At 48.3% G+C, this 17,350-nt stretch overlaps 1 protein-coding gene across 2 annotated transcripts in view; it reads left to right on the plus strand.

Moving 5' to 3' along the window:
- The window catches only part of CABLES1 (Cdk5 and Abl enzyme substrate 1), a 98,866-nt gene that overhangs the window by 69,876 nt on the left and 11,640 nt on the right, over positions 1 to 17,350 (plus strand). For both annotated transcript variants that reach the window (XM_037031901.1, XM_037031893.1), the window contains 3 exons: positions 7,838 to 7,934; positions 9,154 to 9,310; positions 10,376 to 10,479. In XM_037031901.1, the coding sequence (XP_036887796.1) occupies positions 7,838 to 7,934; positions 9,154 to 9,310; positions 10,376 to 10,479 (358 nt within the window). The remainder of the gene's footprint in view (positions 1 to 7,837; positions 7,935 to 9,153; positions 9,311 to 10,375; positions 10,480 to 17,350) is intronic.

The following is a 17,350-nucleotide window of genomic DNA, read 5'->3' on the forward strand; positions in this document are numbered from 1 at the left end:
TCGCCCTCTACTTCCCTCTGACCTGTTACTCCTGTGACCAGACCTCTTGCTTGGACTAGTTCAATTACATTATAGGCTAAAAGGGCATTGGGTGGGGCTGACCTCCATTTATAACGTCGTGTTGGTGGGAACATGCATTCCCAGTTCCAGCCAGCCAACTCAAAAGCTTCTGGAATGCAACCCACTGGTGAGTGAGAGGCTGCAGGCATTACATTGAGGGCCAGTCCCAGGATTGTCCCTGTGTGTACGGGGACTGGCATGAGTGCCCATATGTCCTTTATTCCTGAAACACTTGGGCATCGGTAGGTATTTCTGTCTATACAAGGTGGGGCAAAGTAGGTTTACAGTTGTTCGTATGGAAAATAATAAAGAATAACACAAGAATAAATTGCATTTTGTGTACTCACAGCTGTAAACCTACTTTTGCCGTATAGATTCGACTGGAAGGAAGTAGGAGTGAATCCAGTTAACTCGTGGTGGGGATTATATAAAATAACCAGGCTAGTGAATCCAGCAAAATAGCTTCTGTGATGTGTGTATGGGAGGTACTGGCCCACTGGGATAAGTGTTCCTCATTGACTGCGTGTCAGCAGGTTGGTTTGCGACAAATGTATCGAAGACCATGTGACAAAGAAAATGGCTTCCCCGTGGAGCCCGAGGTGTCTCTGGGGGCACGTTCTGAAGTAGCAGCTTCCATGTGGTGTTTATGTCCTCAGCTTTTGGCGTTGGGGCGTTGCAAATGAGGTCATCCTCTTGGGTCCATTTCCTGAGTGCAGATCATTTTGTGACACAGAGAACAGCTTCTTCTATTCTTAGGGCCTCCGAGCCCAAAGCACCCACTCCCTGGCCAGGGTCCATCCTCCCTTCCTCCCACCCGCTTTTCCCCAAAACACCTCTTTTTGTTGTGGAAAATTGTACATTGACAAATTGTGCTTCTTTCCTCACACCAAGCATATTCCCACACAGAGACAGATTCAGGAATGATCTCACGGATGAATCATGCTGTTACCGGCTGTTTATAGGAGCTGCCTTTAGACAAAGGCTTTGGTGTAAGGCACATTATTAAGGCCCCTTCATTGTCTGCCAGTTGCCCTTGGGGGACGGCTTATCGACAAAGTGCTAAGTGTGAGACTGGGAAGGGCTACGACTGAAAGCTGCTCTGATTTCACTTTTTCCTGCCAGCCCTGGGCCTTGCCCCATTGATTCTAGACTGTGGGGAGCACCGATATAAGCAGGCAGACCCAGTCCGTGAAGGCAGGTGGACCTGGCACAGGGACAGCAGGACTTCTGAACCGACTTTAAACGCACGTGTTGTGGAGTTCCGGTGGACATGTAATTTCTTCATTAAAACGAGCTCACAGGTGCATTTCCTTTCCTAATCCAGCTTTCAAACTTTGCTTTCTGTGTAGCAAATCTCTTTTTTTAAGGATCTGGAAATCCTGTTAATATTTAATTAGCTTTTAAATTATTTGCACGTTAGAGTGTTCAACCTGTTATTGTCCTTTAAAAAGCAAGTGCCCATTGGAGCCTCCAGCTGGCATTCCAAGGTCTTCAGTGAAGAGCATCGTTAGAGAAATGACCGCAATGGAAGGAAGTCAGGCTGTCCCTGTCTTGGAAGCAGACAGCCCTGGAAACTAGTTAATTGGTTGTACACACACTTTTTTCACCTACTGCCTAGGTGTTGATTATTTAAATCCCACATCCTTTTTCTTATTAAGAGGAATATTAATTCGTTAACCATAAGCTTCCTCCGGAAAGGGACTCAGCTTGAACTTCTTGTTGTCTAATAGGGAATCTTGTTCGAACAGTCCCATGCGTTACAGCTCAGTGAGCTTTCAGAAAGGGAAATGAAAGATCATTTTGTCTGTTACACAAGATGAAATCAGGAGTTGGCTATTGTGTGGTTACTAGTGACTTGGGTAACCCCCTTCGGGCACCAGGACATCTAGATTGGCTGTCTGCTCTGACCAGATCATTCCACAACTGCAAAATCATGTACGTTCACTTTATGCCGCAGGAGCCAAAACGGAGACAGAGGTCCAGGGGGTTTCCAACCACCAAGTTACACGCTTTCAAGGAGGTCGACAAGAAGTGAACTGCAGTGCTGTCCTGTGAAGGATGGGTCCACACACACACACCCCCCACCCCACCCCACCCCCTCAAAAGAGCCAACCTGCGTTTCTGCTTCTTGCTTAAAGATATAACTGCTGCTTGGCTGTCTCCCAAATGCGTTTTCATCTCCTTTTTTAATCCCCTCTTCCCCCAATCTTCTGTGACACCCTCTCCTGGACTCCCATCATCCAACTTTTGTATAAAAAAGAGAATTTCTCTGTGCTGGGTTTTCAGAGTGTGTTTGTTGCTTATGGCCTCTGCAAAAGTTAAGGAACTTTAAGTAGGATGAGAATGAGCTCTTGTAGCTAGATAAGTGTGAGCTGTAGAGTCACCTGGGGCTGTGGAAGACAAGGAATCAGACCCCTGGTCGTGTCTGTGCATCTCCCTGAATGAGGTCGTTTTCTGCAAACTAACAACGTTCATCTCTGAGCTCAAGCTACAGCATGTAAACCTTGACGCACACAATTTTGGACATATATGCACATATGGTATTTGAACTTGCCTCCAATCCATTTTTAGAAGGAGGTGGAACATAAATAAATTAGTATTTGAACTCAACATGTATCTGGGAAAAAATTATCTTCTAGGCTTTTCAAAGAAATTGAAAAGCCCATCTTCAGTTTGCTTTTAATCACTCTCAGCTGCAGGTCCAGGGTCTCCAGCTCTGTCTCCCAGCCCTGGAGGGTTAACACTGGCATCTGAGCCAGAGAGATATTTCTGTTCTCCTACACCATTTTAATGAGAGTTTAATGATCTTAGAAAGAAACAGCAAGATTTCATCACTGCTCCACTGGAACTTCTGCTTCATTCTTTTCCACGGGATTTTTAAAACACTCTCTCCGGGGGAACCAGCACCAGCATTCAGAGTTCCTTTCTGCAGGCAACTTCCTGCCCTCTTGACTCTCCCAAAAGTGGGACACCACGGGCCATGGGTCTCCTGCTTGCCTTACATTCCCATGCAAGGCCTGAGCAGTTTACCTTATCTATAAACTAGGTGAAATTGTGGTTTATGAGGAACAAAATGGGCAGTACTGGCAATTTCACGTGGTTCTTGTTAATACAAGTTTTCAGCATCAAGACAGTGCTTAGCTAAGGGTGACCCTAGAGGAACTTAGGAGCCTCTTTGTGAAAGATCCCGAGAGCCTTAAGCTACACAGATTCCAAAGCTGTTAAAGGAACGGCAGTTTTGGAATAGATGAGGTGGGTTTCACTGTCCATGGACACGTGACTGTGCCCGTGGATGTGTGTGTGCATGTGCTCTTACTTCAGACCCACCAAAGTGGCAGTTACCAGGTAAGTGGCAGCTTCTGCCTGATCTGAGACCAAAAAAAATGGGGAAGTACACCCTTAGGAAAGAGCCAGTTTTCTAGAGCAGCTGTGACCTTTATGACCAGGTCAGTGAAGTGCATGAAGTGGGAATGGAGCAGATAGGAGTGGGTCAGCGTTGGTGTGCAAGAAATGTCTTGTTTCTAGTTTTTTTTTAATCTACTTCATATGAACTACTAGCCTCCCACCCCTGAATTTCCAGGGAGAAATTAAAACTTAATTATCACTGGGCATCCCTTCCACCACCCCTCCAAAGTCCCCTGAAATGCCTTGGATTTGGGGGCCACACTGGTCATTGTTCATCGAGGGCTCTGGCACTGCCCTACCCTCACGGCCCTTCGGGGCAAAATCTGCTCTGTGTCTCCTGTGGGATGTGAATTTTAATCATGGCTGGGAACCCTGCTTGCAGGGTGCTGGTCAGGTGCAGGGCATGGGTTCCCTTTCAGGTGGACCCCACAGTCCTCATTTCCCTCCCCACTGTGCTGGCTCCATCCACGGGGTCTGCCTCTCTCCTACCTCCTGGGGCTCCCAACATAGTCTCTCGGGTGAGCTGGGGCCTGGGATGTAAACGTGCCCCGAGACAGTGGACAGAAAACGGCCTGGCCACTCCTGGGAAGAAACCTGGAAGGCAAAATCCAAGTCACTAGATACATCGTCTGTGACTATCTTATAAATTAATGGCAGCCAAAGTCTTGATGAGTTAACACTAAGGCTTAGTCCAGTACAGCGGCCACTCTCCATATGTGGCTATTTAAATTTAAATTAACTAAAATAACTTCGGTTCCTCAGTCGACACGCCACCGCACTTTAAGTACTCAATTGCCACCTGTGGCTAGCGGCTGCCACATTGGACAACTCGGAGAAGTTCACCACAGGAGGTTCTGTGAGTAGCTCTGAACAATATGTGTTTTTCTAGTAGCATTTAGGGGTGCACCCACTACTCTCCTAGCTTATTTTGGTACTCAGTTTGATTATTTAGGAAGTACAGTGATAGAAGTGAAGAGCCAGTGGGAAGGGGCAGCTGCAGTAAGCAGACCAGTACATTAAGTCTCGGGAGATCAGTTCCCATGGTTAGGTGTGATGAAGCTTCACCCATGGCTAGGTTGTGAAGTGTGGTCCAAAGCATCCCTGACATCCTTGGACACTCACCAGCTCTAACAATCCCCGTTTCTTCTAAATAGGGTTTGGGGTTTATCTCACGGAAAGGAGTCTTGGATTTGGTGTGAGCACCAAAAGTAGACTCTTCATTAGGGCTCCATTTGCCTCGGAGGAAGCATCAGGAAGAGGAGCGTGGGGTGAGCGCAGCTGGCTTCTGTGGACGAGGATGTGTACATTCAGCAGCCAGGGCCCGGCTGGCAAAGGCAGGGCCGCCCGCAGAAACGATGAGCCTGTGAGCAAAGTGAGGTGGGGGGAAAGGGGAACGATGGAAAACACCCACGTCCCCTGTTGTCTTTATGAAGCAGCACCCACAGACGGCGATGGATCAGACTCCCTTGAACCCTTGTTTAAGCATCTCTGTATCACACACCATGTAGGCAGGATACAAACGTGGACTGAGACTCCTCCGGCCTGCAGCCAGCTCTCCATCCAGAGCACTCCTTAAAAAAAATTTTTTTTATTTACTAAAGTATAATTGACATACTTTATTATATTAGTTTCAGGTATAAGGAGGCCCCTATTTTTAATACTCCTTATAATACTTTTTATATTATACTCCTTATTTCTTTTGGTCTTCTCGCCCCATAAATACATCCCTTGCTTTTGTATTAACTTCAGCCCCAAATAGCCTTCTCTGTCTGATGAAGGGGAAACAAGGAGACAGTTGTTTTGGAGTTGGGAATGTGAGGCACGTGCCTGCTGGGTCTGGTTTTGGGCAGGCGGGAAGTCCGAGGAAGCCAGCTGTAGGTTTTTAATGAAATGCAGTGTGCTGCTGTCTGTGTGTCAACTCACCTCCTGGTCTTTTCTCTGTGGGGCTCCTTGCTTCTAACCTACCGCGTTCGCTTCATTGCCTGGCTCTTGCTCAGTAGGCTTTTCTCCTTGTTGGTGCCCTGATGCATTCATCATCTCTGTCCTTTATTGCTGGAGGAAGTCTTTTGAGAGCCAGGTGGCAGGGCGTCAGGGCGGGTGGTCTCTGGTACATGTGGTCCTGGTTCTGGAGGCCTTGCTGAGCCTGCTCTGTCCCAGCCCTCCTGGTCCTTCCAGCTGCAGATGGGAGGTCAGTAATGGAATGCAGGGCTTTCTGTTTTCACCGCATGTTTATAAAGTGATGCGACTGAAACTGCCCTCAGAGCGCCCAGTGAGTGTGGTCCCCAGCAGAGGAGGCGCCCTCGGGAGGACTCAGACACGTCCTGAGAGCACGTCTGTGGCTCAGAACATTTTGGAGCTCTTGGCGGGATGATCTGTACCTTCTAATGAAGTGTTTACAGTTCTGTGCATTACTCTCCTCTTCTGTATTGTCTTTAAGGGGTGAGTGTGTGTTTTGAATTACCTGAAGTCATTTACAGTCAAATCTGGTCGGTAGGAGGGGAGGAGACACTGATTCAACTATTTTTATAAAGTTTGAAGACTGGGGTGGGTTGGCTAATTGCTTTTCTGTTGGTTTGTTTCTGCATGACTTTAGTGTCAGTTCCGAAAGGGGCTCCATAGACATTTTGAGCCTGGCAGAAGCGGGGCCTGTCAAGGTGACTGCCTTCAGAACGCAGCCGTGCACAAATTGATGTGGCTCAGCTGGTCGGGCGCCATCCCACACGGCAAAAGGTTGCTGCTGGTTTGATTCCCAGTCAGGGCACAGTGCCTAGGTTGTGGGTTCAGTCCCCAGTCAGGGTGGGTGCAAGAGACAACCAGTCAGTGTTTCCTTCTCACATCGATGTTTCTCTCCCTCTCTTTCTCCATCCCTTCACTTCTTTCTAAAAATATAAATAAATAAATTATTTTTTAAAATGCAGTTCTTACTGGGTGCAGGTCTTAGGCATTTCTTTCAAAAACGGTTACTAATCACATCCTGCATTATAGGACTGTGGAGCCGGTGTCATGGTGTGCCCGCGGACGAGGCTGATGGCTCGAGAGAATCAGAGAACCCTCTGTTCCTCCATAGAGGGTGTGGAGCGGGGAGGACTCTTGTCTCTCTCTTCCCCATTCACCTGGCTCCGTTTTCACTCTCTCTTTCATTGAGTCCTTTACCTTTTTATATTTTCTTTGCTCTTGATTAGAGACAGCCCCTGAGTTCTTAGAGAGGACAACCCCCAAGTATGGTGCCTTTCCAGGCCTCACAGCAAGAACACTGCCAACCCCAAGTGGCTTTGACTAATAAGCACTGTGTCACAGAGACAGGAGCTGGAAGACAGTCCTTCCCAGATGGGGCTGCGATTTAGAATCACCTGGGGAGTGTTTAAAACTCCTGCCTCCTGGGCTGTACCTAGTACCAAGAGAATCAGGATGGCTGGGGTGGGAGCAGGACAGCAAGAGTTTGTCAAAAGTCCCCGGGTGATTCCAACAGGCAGCCAAGCTGGAGAACCACTGTAAGGAGAGAAGGGTTGTCCCTGAAAATACAAGCAGTCATGTCTGAGTAAAGCCTCAGACAGTCCATCATGCATCTCCAAGGCAATCAGATGTACTAGAGACATCATTGGATGCAAAACCAGTCTCTACAAACCGCTATCCCGGTGGCCTTGACAAACCATTGGCCTATTCTAGGCCTCATTTTCTCATCTAAAAAAAAATAGGGTAATAATAATAGCAGTACCTGTCTGATAAGGGCATCTTGAAGAATGAAAGAGATGATGTGTGGAAGTCTGTAAATTATGATGTTCTGTAAGTGCTTATTGTTAACACTGTAGTTTGTTTTTTTTTTAATAGAAAAATACTCGTTTTCTTTCTCTAGGTGGCCTGGCAAGGTAGCTGGGGTGACTATTGTGGCATTAATTTTTTCATTACCAACAATAAATCTGAAAACTGTTTAGGACAAGAATTTATTTCTCCTGTCTAATAAATGGTGGGTCAAGGAGGGGTGGTCTCCCCCAGATTTAAAAAGAAGCCAGCAGCTGGCACCCAAGAGAACCATCTACCCACTGTGCCCAGGGCACGCGCCCTCTAAGGTGGTTTGATGACCTGCTGAGAGAGGAGGGACCTTGCTGAGCAGGGGCATTGGTGATCCACTGGCTTCTAAGCCTCACTTTCATCTTCGGGCTCGCTGCTCATTTTGATGTCTTTTAGATCAGAGTGAGTGGAACTGCCCAAAGATTGCCACTGACAAGTCCCAAAGGAGGGACAAAGGGAGACCCCGTCAGCCAGGGCCTTTTGGTCTTTTTCATGAGTGTAACTGGTGCCTCGTGTGGTGAGCATCATCATGTCTCTTTTGGGTGCAAGCAACAGCATTTTTTCTTTGGCTTTTCCTCCCCAGAGACTTGAAGGTGGATGGAGGGAGACAATCAACAGGTGCTGTGAGCTTGAAAGAGGTCATTGGCCTTGAAGGCGTAGAGCTGGGAGCTGATGGGAAGGTAAGGCTGCCTGGCTTCCAGTCAGCAAGTTTGTGCCAGGACGACAAGGGCCAGGAAGCAGAAGCAGTGTGGCAGACCACGAACCTCCCTGGTGGTGGCAGAGCCAGGTGTGGGCTGCCCCCAGCCCGCGATGGAAGTCCACTGAGGCAATGGTTGAAGAGCAGCTCTCCCTGTTGCTTTATACAATGGAAAGCAAGATGCTGACCAGTATCTCAGGCACATGCACACGTCCACAAGCATGGTCTCGGGTGCAGTGATGATAGGGAGTTTGCGCATGTTTTAACTGATGGTGTCGGCAAGCAGCATCCCCACTAGCGAAAGTACTTTCGCTTCCTATGGCCCTGAGAAGCTAAGAGCTCCTCAGCCTTAGATAGTGACCCCAAGCATCAGGGCTACCACATTCCTCTTTCACCCACGGTTTACTCAACTGCTGGGTTGAACTCTAAGGAGTGAAATTTGAAATGTGAACTTGACCTCTTATGCTAGATCCAGACAGTCTCCATAAACCCTCCCAAAGCCTGTTGGTAGAGACCATGCGTGTGTTTCTTTGGGAAAGCCATCCCAGCGTAGTTTGCATACAGGTGAAGCTGATGGGTAGCAAGTGACCTCCCTGCTACCCTCCCCCAGGACAGCTTGTCACCACTGTGCCCAAACAACATCAGCCCTGAGCTCACAGTGCATGAGCCATGATCCTCCAGGCAGATGAAAAAAAAGATACTTGTTCTGTTTTCATTCTTAAAGGTCGGGTGTTTGCACAGGAATGAGGGAGGATGGCACAGCGATGAGCCTCAAGGATGGATGGCATCTGCCAAAGGGGCCCAAAGGAACTGCCAGAGGTCGCAGTCCCTGATCAGAGGCTCCTGGGGCCTCGTGTGTCCTGGAATTTTGTGCTTGCTGGTTTATGAAAAGTAATAACAGTTTGTGCCTCACATATTACACAACATCCCAACAGCTTCTAAGATTACACATTCTTATCAAACACACTTACATTTTGGCCACATAACTTGAGTATTCTTACCAAGTGGGATAAGTTAAAACCACAGACGGCCAGTTCTGGCACAAGTTTGGCACACAGTTTTATTTTTCAGATCTCATTGATTTTAGAATTGCAGATAGGAGACTATTGACCTGAACTTAGGTAGCAACGTAGCGTGGTCAGAATGCAAGCCTAACATTGCCTGGGGAAAAATCACTTGCCATTTTTGTCTTCCCCTTTTAGACGGTTTCTTACACCCAATTTCTGTTACCCACAAATGCCTTTGGAGCCCGGAGAAATACCATCGACTCCACCTCCTCCTTCTCCCAGTTCCGTAACCTGAGCCACCGCAGCCTCTCCATAGGACGGGCAAGCAGCACCCAGGGGAGCCTTGACACAGGTAACCTGGGACCTGGCTGGGTCTGGAAGCTGGCGGCAGGAGGTGTCTCAGGGTACAGTGTGGCTTGGGTCTCCCCGTATGCAGACTAGAGGACACGGGTCCCTGGAGTGTGAGCTCATCCTGCAGGTGACGTGATTTTGGGGCACACCCGATTCCAGGCCGTGCAGGCTCACAGCCAGGCCTCCAGGGTGATCTCTCTAATGCAATGTCTCAGTTGCCAACCCTCTGAGCTCCCTCAAGGAGCAGTGTCAGGGCCACGCATCTCACTGGACACCTGCTTCTTGCCCACATGTTCATAGTGCTTGAGTTTGGTTGTCTTTAAATAATTGGGCCAGAAAACCCAAGACCGTGTGTGAAAACTTCCCTTATGATTCTCACAGTGGGTGAGCTAACTTGGCTGCTGAAGGAAGTCTTGAATGCCTCCAGCTTTGCCTCTACAAAGCTTTGGAAGAATTGGCATGAGGGAAAAAGCTCTTTATAAAGCAGTATTGTTGCTCTCAGAGAAATTCCAGGTGAACGTGAAGTTCCGTAGGCCTGCCCAGGTGCTGAGTTCAGAAGCACTGTCCTCCTGTTCCAGCCACCTCTGGCCATTTACAGCTGTTCCCGTGGGCGCCTGCTTTGGTTTGTGTCTGTGTGGACACGGTAGTCTGTCCAGAAGCATCCACACCAAAAACGTGCTTCTCACATGGCTCAACTGCTAATGGATCTGCATGCAGGTTTAGAAAATGAGCCTTTTCGGTGCCACGTTTTGTAATCTGTGAGCGTTCACTGCATTTGTCATGTTCTGTGAGGTTTTGTGCTCTCCTGGGTCAGGGAGATTAACACATAATTTTCTAAAATGAAAAAAAAAGTCTTAAGGATGTGGCGAGCTCTTGGGGGGAAGATACACTTCATTGGCATGCAGAGACATCTAAAAGTCAGAGCACGTGCCCCGGACTGTGACTCTGAGCTAAATGCCCTGAAGCCAGCCTTTCTTTTCTCTAACTCTGTCCTGGGCATTTGCCCAGCTGCTCCTGCTTCAAAGGGCCCGGGGCTCCTAATTATCACTTTGCATGTGATCTTTAGGCAGTGACCTGGGAGACTTTATGGACTACGACCCAAATCTCCTGGACGACCCCCAGTGGCCTTGCGGCAAGCACAAACGGGTTCTTATCTTCCCTTCATACATGGTGAGTAACGATGGACAGCTGATTGGTTTGCTGCCCCCTCATCCTGCAGGGAGTAGCTTGGAGGTGGCATGCATGCCCTAACAGACGGCTGCTCTGCCTGGGACCCAGGGGCTTGTTTAAATACTGCTCAGCCTCAAGACCTTCTTAAGGACTGTACAGTCCTCCCTAGCACATTGCTGGACCAGGATTCTGCTGGTCACTTGGTCTGCATACATCACGTTAGCTACCAGCCCAGGGTCAGGGACCCTCACCTTTGAGGGGGCTCACCAAGCTGATACACCATAGACCCCACACTAGGAGAGGACCTGAAACATCACCAGCAGCGCTGAGTTCAAGTTCAGCTGTGCATGGGGTTCCTCAGTGAGTGCAGGCCTTGACATGCACTCTGAACAAACGTTTGGCACTGGGCTCAGGATGACAGAATTGTCTCCTGGGAAAGTGAAAGTAGGACATTGTGGGTGTTATATGCAAAACCTTTCCTTGCTGTTTTTATTTCTTGGTCTTTTCCTGTTTTCCCTCTGTCGTTTTGCTTTCTGCTTTTGGCCGACCACTGTTTCCCACCAGTCTGGGCTGCTGTCTCTCCAGACATTGACGGAGCCCAGCAGGGCCCTGTGTACTTTCTTGGGGCAGACTTGCCCTGGCTCTGCAGCAGGGCAAGCCCGGGATGCTGTGGGAGGAGAGGAGAGTGGGGCTTGTGGGAAGACCTGCTGCCCCGGGCCTGCCACACCTGACATCAGGTGGAACAGCACTGGCCCGGAATGCCTCACCGCCTCCGTGCCAGGTGGGCGAAGCTGAGAACACCTCGTCTGGCTCCCTCGCCCCTCCCCAGCCCATGCTATTCTCAGCAGCCCCAGCTCCAGCAGCGAGCAGAGGGTCCCTTTTCTATGATTCGCTCTTCTGTCTGCAGAAGCCAGAGTGGGACCCAACCTTACGGGCCCCAAAGGCCCCTGAACGCTCAGATCTACTTCTCACCAGTGGGGGTCCGCCCTCCAGCCTCTCTCCTCCTGGAACATTTGGCAAGTAGCTGACATCAGGGAAACATCAGGTAGAACACAGGCCCTGGCTCGTTACTTTCAGCGTATATCCTCTTATAACGTGGCAAGGAGCTCGGGGTTGTTCTGATGTGCCACACTGGGTCAGAATGAATTAGCAAAGGCATGTGGCTTTAAGCTGCCTCCTATTCCTCACTGTCCCATCTTTATTCCCCAGATGCTAACTCAGAAAGGAAAACCAGAGCTGTGGACAGTTGTTGGTTTTTTCCCCACTTGTGACCAGTTAGATGATTTATTTCTTTTCTTTTTTGAAAAAAAATTTAAGAGATTTTATTTATTTTTTTTAGAGAGAGAGAGTCTACGGCCATACCACCCTGAACGCGCCCGATCTCGTCTGATCTCGGAAGCTAAGCAGGGTCGGGCCTGGTTAGTACTTGGATGGGAGAGAGAGGAAGGGAAGGAGAAGGAAAGGGAGAGAAACATTGATCAGTTGCTTCTTGCACGCCCCCAAGCAGGGACCTGGACCACAACCCAGGCGTCTGCCCTGACAGGGAATCAAACCAGTGACCGTTTGATTCGCAGGCCAGCACTCAGTCCACTGAACCTCACCAGCCAGGGCTACTTTGTTTTTGTTTTTTTAAACAGAGCTTATTTATGTAAGCTAGCACATAATAAGTGTTAATAAATGACCAGAATCATCACCCTAATGGGAAGGAAGGAGCAACTGAAAGGTCATGACTTGTGTAAGAAGAAGGATTCTTTATGCTCACTGCCTTATTTATCAAAGTTCACTTTATTTATTAAGTAACTTGGGCAGGAAGCTGTGGCTCAGGGAGCCGGAGCGAGGCTGTCACTGTTGACAGGCAGGAAGTGGGGTGTGGAGGCCAGAACTCCTGGCTCAGAGCGTTTCTCACTCCACGTCTGGATCCCACATCCCGCAGCATTCAGTGGCAGAGCTGCTGACTTCAGAAGGACTTGAAAATGGTTTGGGGGGTGAGCAGTTTAACAGATTTCCAGGTGCCCAGGAGAATGAGAAGGCACACTGTTTGTTATTGACATGGTGGTTTGTGGGGAGTTGTCCACCACAGACGGGAGATGTGTGGTGGTAACTTTGATCCCTCCTTTCACAGGCCTGGTGTCAAGCTGGTGCCAGGTCTGGGTTTCGTTTTTTTGGGTTTTTTTCTTTAAAATATTTCACTGTGAGCTCCAAGGTTCTGGGCTACAGTGCACATGTGTGCACCTGTGCACGTGGGTAGTTTCTCCTCTGTGGACAGCGTGTTAGGTGACTTGCCAAGTCAGCATATATGTCCTGGCCTCCTCATTCTGTGTTCTCACACACATCATTTTTCATTTCACCACATTGAAGCTACAGCCCATGCTTCCCGTAATAGTCCATTTTTCAGAGAATGAAATTGCTCACCAACTGCATTTGCCAGGACAGCTCTGTACGACCTACATCTCCTTCTCTTTTGGCCACAGATATTGGCACATTGGGAAATGTAAGAGGCCCACTTGTCAGCATTCTTGTCTGAGTCACTGATGTGCATGCCATGTGTTACAAAGAACCTCAGACCTGCTCCCAGGAGACCTCCTCCCTAGAAGCAGGCATGGAGCACAGGGCTGTTTCACATGCATTTTACATTGAACTGGCAGGGGTAAGAGTTTGGGGGTTTTATTTGTTTGCCTGCTTTATTTTGTAACAGGTATAGAATTTGTCCAGTCAACCAGCCCCATCTGAGGCCCTACTATGTGCCAGGCCAGGTGCTTCCTTATGCAGTGGAGATTACAGCCACAGTCCCACTCTCCTCAACCTCATAGTGAGTGGAGAAGTCAGGCAGTAATCAAGTAGAGAAACCACTGTCATCACAAGCAGATGTAGTCATGCAGGAGCTGATGGAGGGGTTGGAGGTTGGAGCTGGGCCTCCAGAAGGCTTCTCTAAGGAAAGGGCCCTGAACACAACTGCAGCGAGTGGCCCTGCTGGGCCTCTGGGGAGAGCCCGTGTGCAAGACCTCAAAGTGTGAAAGAGGTTGACTGTGTAAAACTGATACCTTTAACAGTAAAAGTCACTGCCGTTCCCTCTGCATGCGCACACACACACACACACACACACACACACACACACAGAGTCAGGCCTGTAGAATGATGATCCTGACAAACTGTTTCCACTATGCCAACCCCAGGTGCAGGGAGCTGCACTTACAATAAGCACTGTTGGCCAAGGTGAACAGAAAGAATGATAAATTATTCAGCCAAGGCTGTTGAAGGGCCTCTTTGAGAGTTGGTGGTACATCTTGGCCCTACATCTGCCCAGACAGGCCTAGCTCAGACACTCTACTGAGGTTGGAACCCTCATTGTTGGCAGGTCGCCCCCTGCAGGCAGACTTCAGACCCATGTGGAGCTTGTGCAGCCCCCTCTCCAGGTTCTCTGCTGAGACCTTTGCTTGGAGATTGGGGAGGGAGTGGCATGCTGGTTTCAGAGGGACTGTCCGCACAGCACAATGAGTCTGCTGAGGTCCTGCTGCTTCTGCCTGTCTCTCTAGGACCCCAGGACAGCCCAAGTTGGCCAGCCCAGTGGAGGCCTCAAGCCTGAAAACCAGGGCTGTTGTCTAGTGTGTTGGGATGTCCTGTAGCCATGGAATTTTAGGGCCTGAGTTGTCCCTGTGGCCTCTGCAGAGTCAACCAACCCTGAAAATGATGAGCTAGTCCTTTCACCTCATCAAATCCTGCTGCAGCCATTTTTTCCTTTTCATATTAAGGTGTAATTTATATACAACCAGATGTACTCATTGTAAGTGCATAAATCTATGGAACAGTTCCATAAATTTTGCAACCTCCTTTCTGAGCAAGAGAGAGAACATTTCTGTCCCCTTAGAAAGTTCCCTCCTGCCCATTCCCTTTGGTGTTCACCCTCTCCACAAAGGCAATGGCTCTTCTGACTTCTGCCACCATAGGTTAGTTAGTTTTGCTTATTCTAGAACTTCCTATAAATGGAATCATATACTGTGTACTCTTTCATTGTTTAGGTCCATCTTCTTCCACAGGACTTACTATCTGAGACTCACTATGTAGCTCATATCAGTGTTTTTTAATTGCTAAGTAGGACTTGTTTATATGGCTATACCATAGTTTATGTATTCATTATCCTGCTAATGGACACTTAGGTTGTTTGCAGTTCAGGGATGTGATGAATATTGCCTCTACAAACATTTTTGTATAAATCTTCTTGTGGACAAATATTATTATTTTTCTTAGGCAAATAAATTCCTAGGAGTGGGCTTTCTGAGTCATGGTGTAGGTCATGTAGCTGGATGTGTATTTTCATTCATGTTTGTTCTCAGTATATGATAAAAAGGCCGCAGTTGGGGCACTCCTTAAAGTGGTAGGGCTCCAGAGGTGAACATTTTCCCTTGAGACTCAGAACAGAGCCTCTCATTTACACAGGTTGAGTGGCACCCCTTTAAAATTGGCCTGGCAGTCATGGTTCCCATCGTGTTTTTTGACTTTGATCCGTGCAGGTGACTCCCGCTGTTAGCCACTGGGGAAGGGCAAAGGTGACATTTTGAACAACAAAAACATGTCCTCGGGCAGGTATGGAAAGCAAATTGTCACAGCCCCTGTGGTTTTGGCCTCAGAGTTTCTAGAAAGTAAGCGCAGAGCGTGAGCAGACGTGGAGCCTCCTGGCTGCATGCAGGTTCTTGCAAGGCCTTCGCTAATGATGGCGTCCTTCGGGGCAGCCGGGGAGGGGAGTCTCGTCGGAACCGGATGCAGCTTGCTTTGTGTGCCGCCCGGCTCGTAATTAAAGTTTCACCACAGACTGGTTATTTATCATTAGAACCTGGCAGCCAGAGTTGGTTGTGGTTTCTTCCCCCACTTTATGGGTGCAGAGAGCAATTAAGAAGAGAAAAATGAGTGAAAGCTCTGACTGAGAGAATGTCAACAAAGCTTCCTTTCCCAGGAAGAAATCCCTCTCGAACTGTTTTGACAGAAGGAACTCGAGTAACAGCCTTTCTGACATCTATAGGTACATAAATCTCAAGAGGACATCTCTTGGACTACTCTCCACGATAGGGGGCCTGTTCTTCGATTCACTAGTATTACAATCTGAGTACTCATAGAAAAACCCTTCTTTCTACCCCATACCTCCCCAGTGTTGTGGGAATATATCTCAAAACTTCATTTTTCAGCACAGTGTGAGATGCTGAGCAGTGGGAAATAGAAGACAATGAAAAGAAGACAGTTAAACCTACCAGATGGTGGGTGATGGACTCTGCCCCTTCCCCCTCTCCACGCACTTCATTTTCATTGAAACCTAAGTGACGTAAGCACTTATTTACTTGTCTGCAGGGTAGACTTATTGAGAAGTGAAAACAGGTTGAGCCCCCGCAGGGCCCTCCCTTGCAGGGCTCCCTCCAGGGCCCTCAGATTTCAAGGTGAGGTGCATGAGCTCATTCCGTTCAGGAGACCCTTGTGAAGAAAAGTCATACCCTGGGACAAAAACCCCGTGGGTAGGCCCCCCGCTGAGACTTGAAAGGCCTCTGGTGCCACCCCAGCACTGGGGATGGTCCGCCGAGCACCCGACAGAAGCTGAATGGCAGGGTCTTTGAGGCCTGCTGGCTTTGGTGTGAGTGTTAAAAATAACATGTCCTAAGTGCCTTACTGCATTAGGGTGGGGTTTTTTCTTTTGGTTTTTTTTTGGGGGGTGACAGCTTAATTGGGTTATAATTCATGTATCATACAATTCAGCTTTTTAAAGTGTGCAATTCAGCAGGTTTTGGTGTATTCACAAAGGTGTGTGACCATCACTACAGTTGGTTTCAAGGGACATTTTCATCATCCCCGCAAGAAGCCCCATATACCTTATCTCACACCGTAAGCCCTGGGTAACCACTAATCTACTTTCTGTTGATGTAGGTGCATCTGTCCTGGCTGTTTCATAAACGTGGAATTGCACGCTATGTGGCCTTTTGTCTGGCTTCATAAGATACTGTTTATTTGTGATGTAGCATGATCAGTATTGTGGTGGGTTTTTAAAAACCACCACCTTGTAAAAATAATACAAAATGAAATGTTAGCTTTAAATTTTACCCAAGATGTTGCAGTATCTGCTCCTTTTCTTTGAAGTTGTTTCAGATGTTTTATAATCATTTTTGTGATTTTTAACATGACCCTTTATATGCAGTTCATTGGCTCACACTCTGAGCCCACCGTTTAAGAAGCATACCTTTAAAAGTGCACCCATCCCTGGCAGGGTGGCTCAGTTGATTGGAGTGTCATCCTCTGTACCAAGGAGTTGCAGGTTCAATTCCCATCGGGGCAGTGCGCCTGGGCTGTGGGTTTGACCCCTGATTGGGGTGCATGCAGAAGGCGGCCAATAGTTGTTATGCTCTCATATGGATGTCTCTCTCCACTCCCCTTTCAAAAGCTGATAGATGCATCCTCGAGTGATGATTTTTTTAAAGCTGTGCATCTGGACTCTGTCTAGGTGTGTGAGCTCGGGCTGCATTCACCCAGCAGCTTCTCAGGTGAATGGGGAGGCTGCTCCAGACGAGTGTGTGTTGCTGGGTAAATATGTGACACGTGTCTGAAACCGTGAACGTCCTTTGCATCACCTGTTAAATCCCCATGGTCATGGAAAAACCTGAAGCAGAGGCAGTTTTTCCTGTGTTTCTCGTCTCAGTTTTATCTCGGTGAAGGAAACTGAAGAACTGTTCCCCTGAGGAGAGGGGAGGAGTGTGAATCTAGGATTCTGTGTTTGGAACCCAGTGCATAGAAATAATAACAAGCGCGGCCCCGCACAGGCAGACTGCCCGTTCTCGTTTCCTTGTGATTTACTGTCCTCTTAGGGAAAAGGATTAAATGCCAAGAATAGCCAAAATGC

The sequence above is a fragment of the Sturnira hondurensis genome, unplaced genomic scaffold (genome assembly GCF_014824575.4).
Source record: "Sturnira hondurensis isolate 20B ecotype Veracruz unplaced genomic scaffold, ASM1482457v3 Scaffold0001872, whole genome shotgun sequence".
Lineage (NCBI taxonomy): Eukaryota > Metazoa > Chordata > Mammalia > Chiroptera > Phyllostomidae > Sturnira > Sturnira hondurensis.